The sequence below is a fragment of the Falco peregrinus genome, chromosome 3 (genome assembly GCF_023634155.1).
Source record: "Falco peregrinus isolate bFalPer1 chromosome 3, bFalPer1.pri, whole genome shotgun sequence".
NCBI lineage: Eukaryota > Metazoa > Chordata > Aves > Falconiformes > Falconidae > Falco > Falco peregrinus.
The window spans coordinates 45,811,593-45,830,395 of NC_073723.1; the positions used below are offsets into that span (position 1 = coordinate 45,811,593).

The 18,803-nt window shown below is 41.0% G+C and overlaps 2 protein-coding genes across 13 annotated transcripts in view; one reads left to right on the top strand and one right to left on the bottom strand.

Moving 5' to 3' along the window:
- The window catches only part of ASPH (aspartate beta-hydroxylase), a 122,805-nt gene extending 104,146 nt beyond the window's left edge, over positions 1 to 18,659 (top strand). For 9 of the 11 annotated variants that reach the window (XM_055801074.1, XM_055801072.1, XM_055801071.1 and 6 more), the window contains one exon: positions 5,604 to 8,083. In XM_055801074.1, the coding sequence (XP_055657049.1) occupies positions 5,604 to 5,754 (151 nt within the window). In that variant the 3' untranslated portion in view covers positions 5,755 to 8,083. Of the gene's footprint in view, positions 1 to 5,603; positions 8,084 to 18,526 lie in introns of those variants that run through there. The other 2 variants (XR_008746715.1, XM_055801068.1) reach the window with 2 other exon arrangements.
- The window catches only part of CLVS1 (clavesin 1), a 105,190-nt gene continuing 96,079 nt past the window's right edge, over positions 9,693 to 18,803 (bottom strand). For both annotated transcript variants that reach the window (XM_055801075.1, XM_055801076.1), the window contains one exon: positions 9,693 to 11,103. In XM_055801075.1, the coding sequence (XP_055657050.1) occupies positions 11,016 to 11,103 (88 nt within the window). In that variant the 3' untranslated portion in view covers positions 9,693 to 11,015. The remainder of the gene's footprint in view (positions 11,104 to 18,803) is intronic.

Here is an 18,803-nt window from a genome sequence, read left to right on the forward strand (position 1 = left end):
ACTGCATGTGATTAAAAAAAAAATATATATAGGGTATTTTGCTGATCAGAAGGTGTCAAATATTTTGTTGAACAGGCAGTTTGCACTCTGACTCTTGGTACAAACATGTAAATACCACTTCTCAGTGTCAGAAGACTCTTTGGAGACAAAGCTGCTCCTCTATGCAATGGCATAGAAATAACAGTGGGTTTAGTCCACAGAGTCTCTTGTGTTTACTTTTACTAGGCCAGTCTACTATAGTTGCCAAAAGTTCCTTTATTTGTTTTGATTTTGGGGGTACTTAGAATTTGTCGCTTATTCAGCAAAAGCCAAGACTAAGCTGTACCTCCATTTTCACCACTGTGACAGAATACTCTTGTATTTCTGGCAGAAGCCTCCTTCCTAGCTGGTATTGTTATAATTCAGTTTAAAATATTCCAGTTGAAGTTGACTTCAAGATGAAGACATCTATGAAGTGTTTGGCCAATGAGTTACACAGGTAGCAAATTTCTCCAAAGTGCATTTTAAGTAAGAATTCTTACCCGTTAGGGAAAAGTTATGCTAACTTGAAGACCAGTATTGTCTCTGTTTGCTCAGTGCAAAAAATGAAATAAAATGCAATAGCTTATCCATTTACTATCAGGGCATGCACTCCTCTGGGAAATATAAGAAAATGTGATAAGTTTTTGCATTATATTATTAAACACAGACAAAAATATATAGTATTAACTGTATTGCTTTTTTGCTAACAGACTTAATTTTCTGAGAGTTAGGTGCAATTTTAATGATGCTTAATATCTGTATATATTTTTGGAAGATTCTGTGTCTTGTGTGCAGCATCTGAGTGCAGCAAGCGTTAGTTTTGAATTCTTTTTATGGTAGAAATGTACAGATATGTATTTGATACTGAGAAATTAAATGCCACTCCTGTCTACGTGACTGCAATACATAGCAAAGATTTTTCTCACAACGTTTGAAAACAACTACAAGAAGTGGTCAGGATTTTTAGGATAGAAGTATCCAACTGTTAATAGCCAAAAATGTTGTCACTATAGACTCCTGCTTATTTGATAGTCTGTCACAGTCAGTGTTACAATCTACCTACAGCTAGGTAGTGATGGGCGTTTGCTTCTAGCGTTCCAATCCAATAACCAAATATAGTTGGATGCAGGGAGAGGAAGCTAATGGGCTTAGAGGATTAATATAGAGATGTGGAGTCTTTTCACTTCGGGACATTATTGTGAATTCAGGTTGGTGGCATATACCATTAGGTGGCTGTTCGGTAGCTGGTGTGAACAAAGTGGTGGCTTTGATCTGCTGCCAAGAAAGCAGGTGTCCACAGCTCACCACCCATTAATACAGCTGGCACCCTTTGTCTTAACCTGAACAGAAAGAATAGTCCCATGGAAAATGGACTTAACTACCTCCTTGGTAACAACAGTCCCTCTAAGTCAAGAGTGGAGAAATGCTCGTTGCTGCCGATACGCTGCAGATGGAGCACTTCAGTGTCCAGGCTGCTGAACCTGGCTCATTTGAAATGTAAAACATTCAAGAATTGACTACAGCCTGTGCTGAAATGTATAAACTTTAGTTGCTTTTGGCAAGAGCTATGCATTCAGAATCAAAGACAGGGCTTTCCCTGAAATCATTGAAAGTGCATCTTCTGCTGGCAGGAGAGGGGTTTTTTTACATCCCTTCCTCCATGAAGGAGGAGGTGGGTGAACTCCTGTGGAAGGGAATCGTGCCAGGAGGAATTCCTACCTTGGGCATTTTCTGTTCCTCCCCTCCTGGTGGTTCATAACAGTGGTAAACTAGTGGTTTCAGATAGGGGAGCTGGCTCAGATGTGAAGGTTAGGCCTTTTCTGGCCTCCTGCCCTGCTGCTGCGTGTGTGAGATAGAGGACAGAAACAATGAGGATTTTGTGCTTGGTTACCTCTGTGCCACCCAGTGCAGGTGTTTAGAGGGGCAATATTGCAATGCGACTCATCCTTTGATGGACAGGCAGGTCAGTTCTGTCTAGTACTGTGTTTTTTACTCCTTCCCTTGCAGAAGAGCCTTTTTGCAGCTGCTGGGAGCCGATACACCCCATTGTTACTCAGCACAGCTATAGCAATGTTTGGTTGTTGGGCGTTTTGGAGTCTCAGCTCTGTAAAGCGTAGGTTGCAATGCACAAAAATTGTAGGTAAACACCTAGTTATCAAAACCAAACATCTCTGTCAGACAAGGTAATCATGTTTGGAAATGAAGTTGCAGAATTACAGCCTTATGCAGCAGCCAGTCCAAGATCTCACCTGTAGCAGGTGACACCAGAGCCTTGCAGCTGATACAGAAACTACCCCAAGGTGGCTCAGCACCAGACCAGAATAATAGCGTCCCTATGGTCTCTCTGTGAAGTGTTTCTCACTCCGTGAAGGCTTCTAGAAAATATTTATTTGCATGCTAATGGTGGGGTTTGTAATCTATTCAAAAGGGGCTAATAGTTCTGTCAACTTTATGACTTTTTCTTTGTTGTGCAGAACAGCCCATCACATTATAATGCAAATGATAGATCCTGGGGTTTAACTTCTGAAGCAAATTCATTTGGGTGCTTGAAGTTTTTATTGTCCCTGAGTTGCACTTTCAGGCTACTTAGGGCAGAATTTTTCAGGCCTGGTTTCATTAAAAAAAAAAACAAAACCCAAAACAAAAAACCCACAAAACAAACGAAAAAAAAATCCCAACACCCACAACAAAGAGAAACCCCCACCAAAACCTGCCAAACAAAAACAAAACCAAATCTGCCAGCCCCTCAAAACAAGAAAAAAAACCCCAAACCCACACAACCCCAAAACCCCTGAAGGTCGGCTTGATATTTTTTTACCACATTACAGTACTGCAAGTGGTTGACTCCTGTTGACTTGAATAATACCAACGTAACTTCAGTGCAGTAACAGGGACTCTGGTTTATATGGCATAAAACATTTTTGTTACCAAGTAACTGACATGGTAGCAGAAAAAACACATGATCATACCTGAAACCTGCAAAAGGCTCATTGTCTGGGCCTTCAAGGCTGATGTCTGTGTGCAAGCCAGCGTGAATTTTTTACGATGTTATGCTTTGTGGTTTGTCTACTCTTGCTTAAAATGTGTTTAGATGATCATTTCAGTTGAAATGATCCCATTTCAATTTCCATTTTTCTTCAGAACATTACAGCACAACCCCATAAATTTTGATGGTTAATTTTTGCTTTTGTTGAATTAAAAATACTGAAGATGTGAGAGTCTAAGTCTCATTTTCACCATTATTTGAAAAAAAAAACTTCTCTGTGAATGGACACAGCTGAATGAGCTAAGCAATGTGTTTCCATCTTTGATGCCAAGACCTTTGTTTCTTTACCATGGCTGCTGTTGATAGTTCTTAATTTCCTTTAAGGGCATCCATCCTCTTGGGCTGCTTCAGCTCCTAAGGGATCCTGTTAAAAAACTTGATAATATGGTCACTGTAGGGTGGCTGCAGGAGGTCATGCTTCTTTGACTGTTACTGACTCGACTGACTGTTACTCACCCAGTCTCACCTGAAGGGGTATAATCAGGTGCATGCTTTTGATCCACTGCAATGCAAAAGAAATTTGCTTTGCTTATACCCCTGCCTGGCTTTACAATAGAAAAACCATGCAACTCATAATCAGCTGCTGTGTCTAAATGCAGTGGGTAAGATTGAGATCTGAGGGGCAGCGACAAATGACTAATACAGTGACTTTTTGACTTGTTGTGACGTTATCCCTAGTGGCCACTGATATTTCACAGTACCAAGGACTGCATTTAACCAGACATTAAACCTCTTTTCAAATCTATGAATCCAGATCTCAGCAGGCTGGAGAAGCGTACCACCTGAAATGTAATGAAGTTCAACAAAGGCGCATGCGAAGCCCTGCAGCTGGTAACAACAGCACCGCACAACAGTACAGGCTGGGTGATGACCACATAGAAAGCAGCTTTGCAGGAAAGGATTTAAGGGTCCTAGGGGACAAGCTGTACATGAATCATAATGTGCTCTTGTCTTGATGAAGGCTAGCTGCGTACTAGGCTCTGTTAGTAAATACGTAGGAAGCAGTTTGAGGGGAGCAATTTTCCCCTTCTCTTCTGCACTCAGGACACTGCCTCTGGAGTACTACGTCCATTCTGGGGCTCTTCAGTACAAACAAAAGTCATTGATAAAACAGAGAGGCTCCAGTGGAGGATGAAAAAGATGATTAGGAGACTTGGAGCATGCAACATGTGAGGAGAAGCTCAGAGAGTTGGTTTGGAGTCTGAAAAAGAGAAAGCTAAAGGGGAGCCTAGTCGCTCACTTCAGCTACTAATGAGTGACTATGTGAAAGACAGAGACAGACCCTTTTCAGAGGTGTGCAATTATGGAATGAGAGGTAATGAACACAAGTTAACAGTGAAAGAAATTCCATCTAGGTAGAAGAAAATTTTCACAATGGGGTTAGTGAAACACAGGAAGAGATGGTGCAATATCCATGGCTGCAGGTTTTAAAAAAATTCCACTCATCAAGAACCTGAGATATCTAATCTCGAAGTTGATTCTAACTTTGCAGTGACTCTTGCTCTAGGCAGATGCTTGGGCCCAAGGGCCTTCTGACCTAAATTATTCTGTGATTCTATACTTCATAAAATTGACAGAAATAATGATTCTTCTGACAATGTTATCTCCCTTCTACATTGCCTCTTGCCATTGCTTTTCAATCTGGTAATTTTCTTAATTATTCAAATGGTGGAGTTGCTCAAAACTGAAAACCAAGCCACTCTGAATAAATTCCGTGTATCCCTTTTTGTGCCTAACAAAAGTACAGATCTTGCAGAATTACAACTGTTTAAAACTCTGCTCCTCCATGCTGTAATGAACACTCACCCAGTGTATTTATATCTGTTCAGTGATCTGCTCTGCTAAAGCAGTACCTGGCAAGCAGAGAGGCTCTAAGTTGTGTGGTCTCAACCTTCCAGTTCAGCTTTAACAGTATAGGTAACCCACTGTACGCTATCGCATTGCAACCTTCCTCTGAAGAAAAATGTTTAGACTCAGTGCTTTGATGGATTTATGGGACAAGACTGTTAACATCTCTGAAATTTTAAGCACGATCAGGGCCTAATTCTGTTGTTCTGAGTTTTAGAAAAAACAGATTGACTTGTTGTAATTTGCTTTCAAACCATATGACCATATTACTAGTAATTCTCTCAGTTTCCATCCCTCATTATGTATGCATCTGATTAGAAAAGGGGAAGAGTTGATTACTGCACCAGTATTATACCTGCTCCCTCTTTATTGGACTCAACTCATTAAAAGTGTATAAATAACAAATATTACAAAAGTCTGAATGTGTATGTGGGCATAACTACGCAGAGTGAGGGGAAACAATCTCTCAGTAATAGGAAGGTCCATTAGACTGCTCTTTCTGTAGTTTTTCAGTTAAAACTCTGATACTCCAATCTCTTTATGTTAGGTAGTGAAAATCTGACTGTACAGTATGTACTTTTAAAATCATTCTCATATGTCGAAGAGCATCTTCAGAGCTGATATTTAGCTTGCCTGCTCCATGGCACTTCAAATACTACACTAAAACCTGTGCTTTTTTGTGTTGCAGAACCTGGGAAGAAGGGAAAGTTCTTATTTTTGATGACTCTTTCGAACATGAAGTATGGCAGGATGCTGACAATTATCGCCTGATATTTATTGTGGATGTGTGGCACCCTGAGTTAACAGCACAACAGAGACGCACCCTTCCTGCTATTTAAGGGGTTCCTTCTGATGTGTGAAGCAGAGGAGCTTTAACCCCTTTGGAGTGTGCAAATAGGATTAATTTATCCAGCATACAAAGAATACAACTATTGTAAGGGTTATAAGAGTTAAGGATGATATTTTGCAATCACAGAGGACTTGATTTAAAAAAAAGGAGAGAAAGAAGAAAAAAAAAAGCCATGGTTTTTTTTGTACTGGTACAGCACTGATATGTACTGTTTTCCTGGCTGCAAGTTTGAAAATATAAATCCTGTCAGCCAGAGAGCAATGGATCTGGATTTTCAAATGGAGGAATGTGCAGATGTTTTTGCCCTGCCTGTATGATGTGTACAAAACCTACCCGATGTGTCAGTCACCTACCCGACCATGTTCAGGCACAAGGTTTGCGATTCTACATCTGGGAAATACTTCCCAGGGAAGCAACATGCAAGATTTTTACAAAGATATGCACCAACCAACTTTGAAAATCAGTATGCAGTTGTAATGTTAGCTGCTTTAGGCATAGAACATGTCCCTATGTTATCAACTGCAGATAATGTGAATGGGTTATATGTGTTTTGTATTTTTTTCTACCTAAGTAACTGTATTTTTCTAGCATAATTATGAACAAATCTTTAACGAACCACTTTTTTTAAAACACACACACTATATATATATATAATATATATAAAGTGTATCTCTAGCTATCAGCAGAAGGAAATCACTATATACAAACAAATTTCATTTTTGCCAGGTGTGGCCTTCTCTTGCTTTCCTGGAAATGCAAACAGAAACTTGCATAATCAGCAGCTTAGTGAAGCTTTGTTCTTCTAAAACAAAACAGTTCTCCCAGTTAGCAGGCAACCTTCAGTTTGATAATGTGATTTTGGAAGATGTTGAGCAAATGTGACATCTGTAGGCTCAGATCTTAAAGTTCTTGACAGTTCTTAGGATTACGTGGTGAACTGCTGTTTCTCCTATCATTACAAAAGCTTGTGTTGTGGTATCTGTTTTCTACCTAGCAAAGGTCTGGGGCACCTTCTTCCAGGGACGACTCCTAGGCTGCTGTTAGGTGGTCATTCAGCAGAAAAAAATGTACAAAGAATTTCCAGTGCTTCGGGCAGAAGGACAAGATCTGACTTGGTTTCCTGCCAGAATGCAGAGCAAAGAGCTTCAGGTTATTAACTTGCATTAACTTCTGCTGCCAGTGTCCTGCAGTGCTAGAATGATCCTTTAATTGACCTAATGGTGTTTTCCTAGTCTTGAAATGTATGACATAATGCTGAAGTAGTTTTATCCCAGTACTGTTTACAGTATGCTCTGTATCTGCCATACAGAATTTATTATATGGTCAAAAGGCCTATTTTGAAGAAAGAGAACTGACTGGATGTTTAAACAATTGGCTGGTCTTTGGGGTGTGTACTATAATGGGAGATGGAGGGTGCAGGACCCTTCACTGTTAACTTCTAAGAACGCTAGAAGAGAGACCTGAGGTTGCACTGTTGATGTTTATGGCTGGCTGTTACCTACTCACCCCATAACCAGCTGGGTGTGGATAGGTGTGCTAAGGATGCTCAGGGCTTGTCAAGTGGCATCATTACTGAAGGCTGAGAGAGACAAACACTAAACAAGGAGACACTGAGATTACTTAGCCTCCACAATTTTGGCTTTGTAGTCCAAGATACACTGAACAGTCATCTGATTTGTTTAATGCTCGGTGGTTTTGTACTGCAGACTACGTCACAGTACCTAAGTATCATGACCAAAATGCCACATTTACTGAAGCAAAATACAGAGCTTTGCATTCCCATAAACTGAATGGTTTTCAGATTATTTTTTTTTTTATTTTACTAGGTAATTAAATCTTGCAATGCTATGTAACACATGGTGATTGCACCATGAATCGGTGTAAGCAGTTTCTGGAGGTGCGCACCTTAATTCCATTTTTGACTATTAAACTGATTAACTCTCTCTGATCAAGAGTCAGTTTTAGACAACTATGATAATTAGGCTTTAATGTGTTGTCCATATCAAAAATAACACTGAAAATATACAAAATATAGAAGAAAGTAACAGTTCTCAGTTAATCATTGTGAAAACTGAAAAGAGATACAAGCTTCATGCTTAAGAAAATATAAAAATACTTCTGGAGAGCTTTAGAAGACTTGTGCAAAACTGGAAATAAGTTACTTGTTATTGTGGGAGGTAAACCAGTAGAACTTCTTTAAAATCTCATGGTAGTTGTTTAGTCAGAGGCTGTATTTTATATCTTTGTAAAGTGATCAAGCAGCACAAATTATAATCTATTTTGTAATTCTCCAAAATAAAGACATAGTTTGTAAAGGAGGAGTCAAGAACTGTTTAAAAATATTTTTATTAATGTTGCATTTTAGTTTCTGTAGCTCAGAGTAAATACTAAAGGAGTGTTAAAAGCTTTGGACCTTTATTTATGAAAATCCATGCCATCCTTCAGATTGAGCCTTCAAAGGAACAATGAAACATACTTCATCTTTTCCAGTTGCAATTGGCAAATAGATAAAATTGGCAAAGAGATAAAAGTAATCTACCCAAGATGTGTGTGTGCTGGAGTAGCACTGTTTATTAAATTGTGTAGTGATATATTGGCCATTTAAAATCTTAAGTGTCTTGAATATGGCAAGTTGTATTATAAATAGCTCCTACAACACTGAAGTGAATCTACTCTATACCGACCTGTCGAGGAGATGAAAGCATATCTCTTTGTTAGGTACGCTTACTAGATTAGCTAAATACATGGGGAGGGGAGATAGAGAGATATATATGTAGCAAACTACAGAAATTATGCAGTAAGTGGTATATTATTTGAGGTATTCCTGTTTGCCAACTGGTATTTCACCTTGGAAAAACCTTTTCAACATTGGAAGTGCCAATGGAAGAAGTGAATGGAAATGCTTTTTAAATGGAGAACTGTTGCAATTTGAATATATTTTTTTTCTTTAGATTTATTTACAGAGGGAAATAACAGAAAAGGGCAATATAGTCTCCTGTTTGTAAGGCAGTATGTACTCATCATGATGTTAGGAGGTGGATTCCTCCTTGCCTGTAGTTTACCTTCTTGCAAGCACAGTCTGTGTAAGATCCTACAGTTAAATACAGGCATTGTGCAGTTATATACAAGGCATCATATGTATTTATTGATGTCACAGCTAACGAAAAAATTCTAATCCTCTGCGAGGTTTAATCATCAAGGACTAGATTTCAGTGATATTTGCACTTCTTGGGCAGAGTAAGTCCCACTCTAATGAACAGTGATTGTAACAGGTCATCGCAAAGATTCAGTGGCAGTGGAGGTAAGTGTATGAACAGAGAAGAATCATAAATCAAAGCGTTTCTTCATTAATGCTGCAGTATAATAGCCAATGCCTGCCTTTTTTTAATTATTATTTAATTTTTTTAAATCTGTTTTGAGCAAGTTTGCTGTGACAAATCCAAATACCTGTGAGTCTTTGTGAGCCCAGGCAAGGGAAGGGTGCTGTGTCTTGTTACAAGGACTTGACATCTTAGTTTTCTGTAATAGGTGGTAATGCCAGGGGAGGGGGGATGGAAGAAAACCCAAGGATAAACGGGGTCAGTTGTCTTGTTTAATGTTCCTGCAAGCTGCTACTTCTTTTTCTGACTCCTCTATTGCCTTGCTGGGACCATCCACTGCCTTAAAGGCTCACTGTCTGTCATGGTGTCCAGGCTTTGTATCAATGACACACTGCTGCAGAAGGTTTGTCTGAATGAGGCTATTCTGTGCAAATACCAGTGTGTAAATTTCAGGTGTGTTGATAGGGTCTGCCAGGATGTCCTTTCTGCCCTGTGCAGGCATAAAATGTTGTAAAGGCAGTATTTTGTTAGTCCATCTGTTAGGGCTGGCCATGTTGAGTTGAGCTGTATCATCACTTCAGTGTATCACTTACAAAGTCAGTGGATGTACCAGAGGCACTGTGTTGTGCCTATTATCATCTCATTTTATATATATGGTTTACACTGCTACCTTTGATGTGTTGTTGCTAACTGCTTATTCTAGTAAATTGTCAATATATGGCAATTTAATTGAACACTAAAGGTGTGTACAGTGGTTGTAACCATTTTAGGAAATAAAGTCACTGCACATGCAACTTGATAACAATTTTTCTTTTATTTCTTTGATCCGGTTTCCATTGCAATGAAGGGATGGGACTCTCTTTGCAGCTAGAGCAAATAGAGAAATAACAAACTGATCTTTGGCATTTCAGTTCTTCTATTCTTCCACATTTCCTTCTAGCAGGAGCTTGTACTGAATAATTAAACCTAAGTTTTCCTTTTTCATTTTAACCATCTGATTGCCTGCATCTGCGATCAGCATACCATTCTGGCTACACCTTTCACTGACTGCAGGAGGGAAGGGGGTAAATGACTCTGCAGAGCTTTCATTTGCTGTTGTGACCTAAATGAATCAATCTAGATTGAGCCATTAATCACTGGTGAATGTGTCCGATGGGTCTCCCTAGCACACCCCCTTCACACGCGCACACGCACATCTCTAATAGGCTCCCAAGTTGCCTGTGGAAAAACACATCATTAAAATTAAATAACTGCATTTCAAATTGTGTATGTCTGCTGCCCACATAGCTCATTCCACTTAGCTGACAGTTTTATAAGGGCTTCAGAAGTTAAGAGTAATTTTTGCTAGATACTGAAATGTGACCCCCTATAAGCAGCATGGATGAAGCAGTCACGAAGTGTCATGTTGAATGGCATTACGCTGGCTATTTTTTTCTTTTTTTTAATGCAAAATCCTTCTGTAAAACTTGAGTACTCTGTAGACGCTGCTGTTTCTGCCCTCTGAGCCAAATTAAGCTGCTGATTACAGTGCAAAGTTTAAATTTGAGATGCTTTTCTTTAAAACACACTTAACCTTTGCTTCTATAAAATGGAGCATCCCTGCTGGAGTCTTCAGGAAAAGTACTGGCACACTCTTGTTTCTTTAAACAGAGAATGCAGTTCCATTATTTCTGGTATTTTAATGTCATAAGTCAAAAAGAAAAAAAAATATTTGTATATGGACAGACTCCTGTGTCAATAGAAATTTCTCAGTTTTGTTCAGCATCAGCTGCATGGACAGATGGCTGGTGACATTTGTTACTTGGTCAAGAAACACGAAGGACTTGTTCTCAAGCAAAACGCGTGTGTGTGTGTGTATGTGTGTCATGTGCTCGGTGGGTTTCTGGTGGAAGTCTGTTAATGTGTCTTTGTGTGCTGGGCACATGGGAGCTCAGTCCAGAGCCAGCAGTGGTTGGGTGTTCTCGCTTTCCCCCTGGTCTTCATGTTTCAGCGTGCCGGCTTCCACCACAGACTGGGACCTGAAAGCAAGAAGACAGATGCTAACAAAGGCGGCTGCAGAAGCACTCACCTTCCTGGAGTCCCTTTGCTTCATTTTATGATTTTTGCTTTTGTCCATTGTCATCTTCGTGGCTTTTTAATTCTTTTCTGTGGAACACATAAGGAAGTTGAGAAGTATTCCTTTAAATACGAACTGCAGATCTCAAATGCTTTCAAAATATTTAGTGCTTAGCTGCTATCCATAATGCTGAATGCACTCAGTAACTTAAAGGCCAGATCCTGAGATACTGTGAGATTTGTTGGCACTTAATATCTCCCTAGGCAAAACTGCTTGTGCAGCTGCTTACTGGAAAGCAGAGTCATCTGTGCAAGTGCTTGCAAGGGTAAGTCTCAGCTCATGCTTGTTACAAATCTTGAGAAAGGTAAGTAGATAAATCACACTTTACTGATGCAGGGGTTTAAAGAGCAGAACTTCCATGAGTTCCCCAAAATCAATGAAGAAGCTGCAATTAGTCTGACAATGAGGGAGCTTCTGGTGAGCCCGGTTTTGCAATTTACCTTTATCTCCTTGTCTGTGCCCTTGAAGGAAAACTTTATTCAGGGCTAGTCCATTTTAAATTCATTTCTATCTCTAAAGTTGGAAGCGTAGTTTATCCTTCGATGCTAACAAGTTGTAAAAAATGAGAAAACACTAGAGAAAGTAGAGCACCATGATTTCTTGCAGTGACAAAAACTGAATGAGCTTAAACTAGTGGGAAAATCCAAGACTACTTCATTTTCTGATGTCTGTGTGCTCCAGTGTTTGTTTACTGAGCTGTGGAAGGGGGAGCTGCTGAGGTGGTTGTTACAGGGATTTGTTATCCTCCATTTTCTCTGCTTTGGGTGAGGAGTTGCCTCCCAGGACGGAGTGGGCAATGAGCTTTAGGGCAAAATCACTGTGTGAATCAGGAATTTTCAGAAAGGGAACTTTTTCAAAGGTAGGGGTAGAGTCATCCAGCCCAGGCATTTGCAAAGTCCATAGTATTGTTTTAAAGAGCCAGTTTTCACATAGATGTTAGAATTAGGGGTAGCTCTCATTCCCTACAGGATGTGTTTGTAGTTCTCAGTTGTTCATTATGGTAACCGCAGTTCAGGACTAGGCTATTTCATGAGATTAGATATCACCTTTTATATATATATATATATATATATATAAAAGATTAATTTATGAATTGCATCCTTTAGTACTGCAGGACTTGATCAGGACTGAGTACCATGACTGTGAATAACTTTTTATGATTATTTTTCTTATTCTTATGCCTGGAGCTTTCATTAAAGCATAATAAAATTTTTCATAAAAAAATAATCTCCAAAGAGAGAGAACAAAAGCTGGATGCTCAATGGGAAGATTTTATGCCAAAATTTTCAAAGAAAATACGTTTGCCCATTTTCACTGTGTATTTTTTACAGTAATGTGACATGCATAATATTTACGACTGTATTTTAATATAGAAAAGAAGCTGATTCAGGAGATTATGCAAAATGGCAATTTATATATTTCTAGTTTGTGACAGCAACACCTAATCATGTGGCTTTGAAACTGATACAGAATGGATTCAAAGCACAATGTCAACAGGTTTTTATTTTATTTTCTGGACTATTAGGTTAAATTATTTTTCAATCATAGCTGATTAATACTTGTCAACAATGTATTGTTTCTGCCTGACCCACTGCCCTGCAATCAACATAAGAAGTTGTAGATCCATTGCACCACTTACCAGCATACAGCTGAAAAGTAGAAACTTTAAGTCAAATGTGAAAAATCTCACAATATTGCCTTTTGTGATCACTGCTAATTACCTCTGCTGTCATCTCATTACACAAAAAAATATTCCTGCATCTGTAACAGCAAGATGCCAGTTTCTCCCCCATACTGGTACTCAAATGCGTGCCTGGTTGGAAGCGACATAATCCCAAACTCTAGGTAGGTCCCACGCTGCTCCTTTTTCACACAGAGCCAAAATAGCCAGAGCATCAAGTAAATGCACTACAGCCCACCTGACCTCCAAAGAGATGCCAAGTGATTCAAATGCTATGCCCAGCCCTTCTGAATAACATGAAGAGGGATCCAACTGGGATTTTAATATCTGCCAAGCTCTGCAGCAACAATCACCTTTCTGCTAGAAGCTGCTTATCCCCCTGTCCTAAAATAAGCAGTTTAAACATGTATCTGAAGGGCACCAGTATTGATGTGAACAATTTTTTTAAGACACCACAATAAAGGACTTGCTGTTGTGTTTTCCATTTTCCAAATAGAGCAGGTTTTTGTTTGCTGAAAAATGTTTCCAGGGTTTTTTTAACTTCAGCTTTATGTACAAAAAAAGAAAATTACTCAATTATCAACAAGATTCTAAAATATTTTTTCATATTCTTCATTTATGGTAAATATTAAAAACGTAGATGCTCAGAAATGCACTTTGGTGGCATATATCAGTGCAGTTTACAATCTAATTTTGACAGTATTTGTCAACGGAGTTTATAATCTAATGTAATAACTCAGCATGAGAGAGATGTTTTACTGGACTAGAACGTCCTGGAATATATATTCTACAGCTGTACTTTATTTAATGGCAAAGGAAAGATGACTTGCAACAGGCTACTGTTGCAGAAAGCATTTTCAGCTGACCAGTAACTATATTTTGTGGCTGCAGAAATTAACGTAAGACAAATAGTATCTGATCCACCCTATGTGTGGGTTTCATCTTGCTCCTGTGTACCTAACACATATATTCAGTTCAAGGAAAGCAGTTGTATTCTAGGCACAAGCTTACACAATATTTAGGTGGGGGTTTATGCTGACTCTAGTATGTTGAACCTAGGGCTAAGACTAGTTTCTGTTTTAAAAGTACTGCTACCTGTTTTAACTACATAAATACTTTCTTCATTGGACGTTACACTCACATTTCAAATTTTTAAGTAGAATCTGATCCCTGTTCTTGAAAGGTGTTTGGGTATTTAACTCCACCTTAATCTCCTGTTGAAAATTAAATTACAGTGAGGCACTAAAGTACCTTTGCCTTGACTAGTCCTTGTAATTTGCAACTACCTTTTCATTACAGACACCAAAACACCCTCTTACACAGGAGTTTAAACCATTTTGATGTAAAATGGTAAATGAGCAGTACAGAAGTTTCCTTGTTTGGCAAGCTCAGTTTAAGTTTAGCCCCTGTAAATGCTGTGGATGCTGTTCTGTCCATACCCTATAGCAAGCAGAAGCTCATGGCACCAGAAAAAAGCATTTTTATTTTTCTGCCTTTCCATAGCAATGTTTACAAATACTTGATGGGGTGGAGTAGAGAACATGAAGACAGGCCCTTCTCGGTGATACCCGGCAACAGGCACAAATTGAAACACAGAAACTTCCATTTCAGCATAAGAACAAATGCTTTTACTGGGAGAGTGGACAAACACTGGAACAAGTTGCCCAGAGGGTTTGTGAAGTCTTCATGCTTAAAGGTATTCAAAACCCAGCTGGACACAGTCCTGAGCAACCTGCTCTATCTGGCCCTGCTCTGAGCACGGGGTTGGGTAGATCTCCAGAGGTCCCTTCCTCAACGTTTTTGTGATTCGGTGCCAACAGAAACAGCAGCTTCTCTGAACCATCCCAATACATGTTTCCCTGTCCTGAGAGAGAAATGACTTCTTTTTTTTTTTTTTTTCTTCCCCCCCCTCCCCAAAGCTCATTATGCCTTTGGGGTGCCAACTTTGGCAGTGTGGATGACGTTTAGCTGCTAAACATAGATACCTACAGCCATTTAAGGCACCTTAGGGTATCCAAGACAACTGATCACTGACTATTATGACCCAGGATTTATAGAAGACTTGTAGAGGACTTATGTCCTTCTGGAGTAACAGATGGAGGCCAAGAGGACATCACAGTGTTAAAAATCATACAGGATGCCTATACTTAGGCAGCAGAGCCTCACCCGTGGTGTTGATTGAATGAATGCAACTAATTTGTAATGTTAAAGACATGTGCAAGTCATTTTGACCTGGGCCAGATATGAACTAATCATCTAAGCAGGACATAGTAATTACATTTGCCTTCTCCTCATATCACTACATTTTAGTCACTTGTGCTGTGATTCATCTCTCCATCAGACATCTATGGTCACTCTGTGCTATAAATGGCAGAGAGAAATGGGCATTCTCAGGGTGCAATTCATCTGACCTGTTCTAAACATATGGCCATATCATATGATTTATGAGTTACCTATGTTCCGGTCCCTGTTCTGATGAGTTCTCATCTATTAACACCAGGGGGAACAGGTTTCATGATTTATGAGGCAATGTTTTGTACGTCATAGCCATGACTGCCTCACACTGTGTTACCTTCAATACTTATCTGAAATGTGGCACATGTCCTGTGTGTGCTGCAACTTTGGAATTATTTTAAACCAGTATATTTGAATTTAAAGCCTTCTGGCTTTCCTCTTTTCTCAGCAACCAGGTCGGAAGATGCTTGGGTATGGAGGATCTGGTTGAGTTAAATTTTAACACAAGGAGGCAATCATTTGTATCACACAGGTAGGATCACTGTGTAAGGCCCTGAGGTGGCAGACCCCATGCCTGTCTTTCTTTAACGTGATACATGTGGCAGGCTCCTGTAAACGCACAACGTGATCACTGTGTGCTGGGAGCTAAGTCTGAAGTAATTAACAGATGAGTCAATGCCCATAGACTTTCCTAGCCTAGTTTCCAAGGCTGGGTAGCCTTGCTTAGGAAAGCAAAATGAAAATGGAAAGACAAATTTGTTTTCAGTCTCGCTTCTGAAGCCTAGGTACCATTTGAGTGTGGTCCATTTAAAGTGTCAATCAGCCTCCCCCCCATGTTTTTTTTACTGTTCAGCGAGAATATTTGGAAGTCTGGAAAGTCAACACTACCCAGCTGTTTCTCCAGCAGATCAGCCATATATTTCAAATGACAGCACTGCATAGGTATGTACATCAGTATCTAAGAGAGCAGATGGCTTTATGTGTGTGGCCGTATTAATGCAACTATCTCAAATTCAGTCAAAAACCATGTAAGATGACTGGATGCAGGCCCTCTAGCTGCAGTGGTGTTAGAAGGCTTTTGTCAGGGTACAGCTGGAGTGAATCAGCTCACAGGAACTGATGTCTCTTGGGTATCAGTTTTGTTTCCCATAAAAAATAAAATACCAAAATCCTGCACTGAGCTAACAGTAAATGCCATGGCATGCTTGCCTAAAAGACATCTTCCAGTTCTCTGACCCCTCATTTTATGCTTTTCATCACAGCAATGCTTATGTGCTGCCAGCCCACAGAGCAAAGCCATATTACATGTACGCTGGGCTTCCTTTAGGGGTTGTGTGGAGGAAGGTGGGATGTTTTTTTCCCCAAGTGCAGGAGGCTTCAAGGTCTCTCAGTGACACACTGCAGCCAATCAATCAGATCACATTGTGTGACTCTATTCATCTACCTCTCACCTCCCATCTGCTCACTTCCCTCTAATTCCCTTCCCATTTCACCAGCACCTCAGGGCTGTTCGTCTCCCAATTATTCATTCCCTTTACAGAACATAATAAGCATATTTTTAAAATCACACCCATGAATTTTTGTATTGACAAGGTCTGAGGAGCACTTCTTTCTCTGCCCTCCTCCCTCTCCATCAGACTGCAGAGGAGGGTGCAGCACCCGAGTGCTCTGCAACACACCTCAAGAGTATGCCTTCATACCAAGGATTCTCCACCCACCCCTACCCTGGTATTACAGAAACAATGCAGATGTGCAGGTGTGAAGTCAATGTGTTAAAAGGTTCTCTTTTCATTTTCAAGTGCTTTCGATAATAAATGCACAGGCAAGGCATCTTGAAAGACATGTATGCTCCCGCAGGTGGTGCGGGCAGATGCAGGCAAGCTCTGCTCAGCGGCGCGCAGCTCCAGCGCAGGAGCCATGAAGTGTGGCTCTCTGCCCAGGCTAAGCAGCCCAGCTGAAATCTCTTGCTAACGCAACTCTGCGGCTCCTGCACTTGCCCTGGGCTCACAGCTCTGCATTAGGACAATGTGGTGGTGTGCTACTGAGACCTGCCCAGAGGGGCAGCTTTGATGCATCAGCCACAGCATTTCAAAGAGATGAAGCAGCATCCATGTCTAGGGACACAGCTAAGCTGGTTAAGTGAACCACTGACACGATGAGTCAGGGTGCAAAGCAGCATGAAATCTGACTTAACCTTACTGCCAACCTAGTGCTTAGCCCACAGGACAATGGAGACAAGCTGCTGCACTTCCCAAATGGGAGCTATCTTTGTGGCCACCATGGCAGCAGTGACCAACTTTCTCCCTGATGTGTTAGCACATCCTAGGAGAGGTCTCGAAGCTGGGGCAACCATGGCCCAGAGCTGTGCTTAACTGTATGCGTGAAGTCTCTGCGGGTGCCTCTACACTGCTAAAGAGCCATCCACCACAGAGCAAACCCCAGCACGAGACCCCTTGTCCTCCCTGTGCTTGCCAGCTCCCTCCATGCCCTTCCCTTCCCGACAGCTGCCCTGTCACAGCACTCTCCAAAATAGCCGGCTGCAACAAGGTCTTTTACCACCACATACCAGCACACTCTTCATGCCAGTCCCTCTGCTGCCTTCTCCTAGTCTCTCCTCACCCAGGGCAGGCAGGCGGGCAGGCAGGCACGCTTGCTCCCTTCTCTCTGCTTCTTCTTCTCTCTTCCTTGGCTGCCCAACCTCATAACAGAACCAGCCACAGCTGCACCTCATCTACATCAGCCAACCCACCACTGTATATTATCAATGATAATTAACCTAGCTTCATTCTTCTACACTGCCCCAGCTGCTTCTCCCCCCTGCAACCCCTGGGCACAGCTCACTGCAGGGTCTGCGCCAAAGGGTGGTAGGGATGACGCTGCAGCATGTTTGGCTCTGACCATGGCCCAGCTGGCTGTGCATCCTGTCCTGACCTGTCCCTTAGCCCACACCACACCCCACCCCAGGGAATGCAGTGCACACCCTCTGGCATTTGCTGTAAAACCATTCTCTGGTGGGCTATGACACAGCTCTCAGCTTATTGTGAACACTCTGAACTGTGAAATATACAGAATGCTTAAGTATTTGGTGTTGCATATACAGTTATGCCTTAAGGCCACTGAGACCCAGAGGAGAGCAAGAGCCAGGCACTTTGCAGAGCAAATGCAACCAGACTCCTCTGGCAGAGGCTATCCCTGAAAAATACAAACAGGAGTCAGTCTGTGCCACCAACCCTGGGATTAGGGTGCACAGCCTGGTCCTTTTTCATCAGTGTGAATGTGCCCGATACCTCCTACTCCTGAATGCTCTGAGCTTCTGTGTCAAGATCATGCCTTGGTCACATCCCAAGGCCAGGGCATGGGAAAAGCATAGGTGGGAGCTCATCCTCTCCATTTCCTTTCTCTGCTATAGACTGACTCCTCCACATGCTTTTATTCACATAGAAGGAACAGAAGCACCTGCATCAGCCAGGAGTTCCTGGAAGACTCTTAATCCCCTGGAGTGCAATATGTCACCTATCAAAAGGTAAGCCTAGTCACAGGGCCAAATAAAGGCAACACTGCAGCAGCAGTCAACACCAATTTACAGCAGATTTGGCAAGAGCTGCTAAAAAGCGTGCAGGATATGACATCCAAACAAAAGAAATTCAGGCCAGTTAATGGAGAAAATTTTCTTCTCATACTTTATG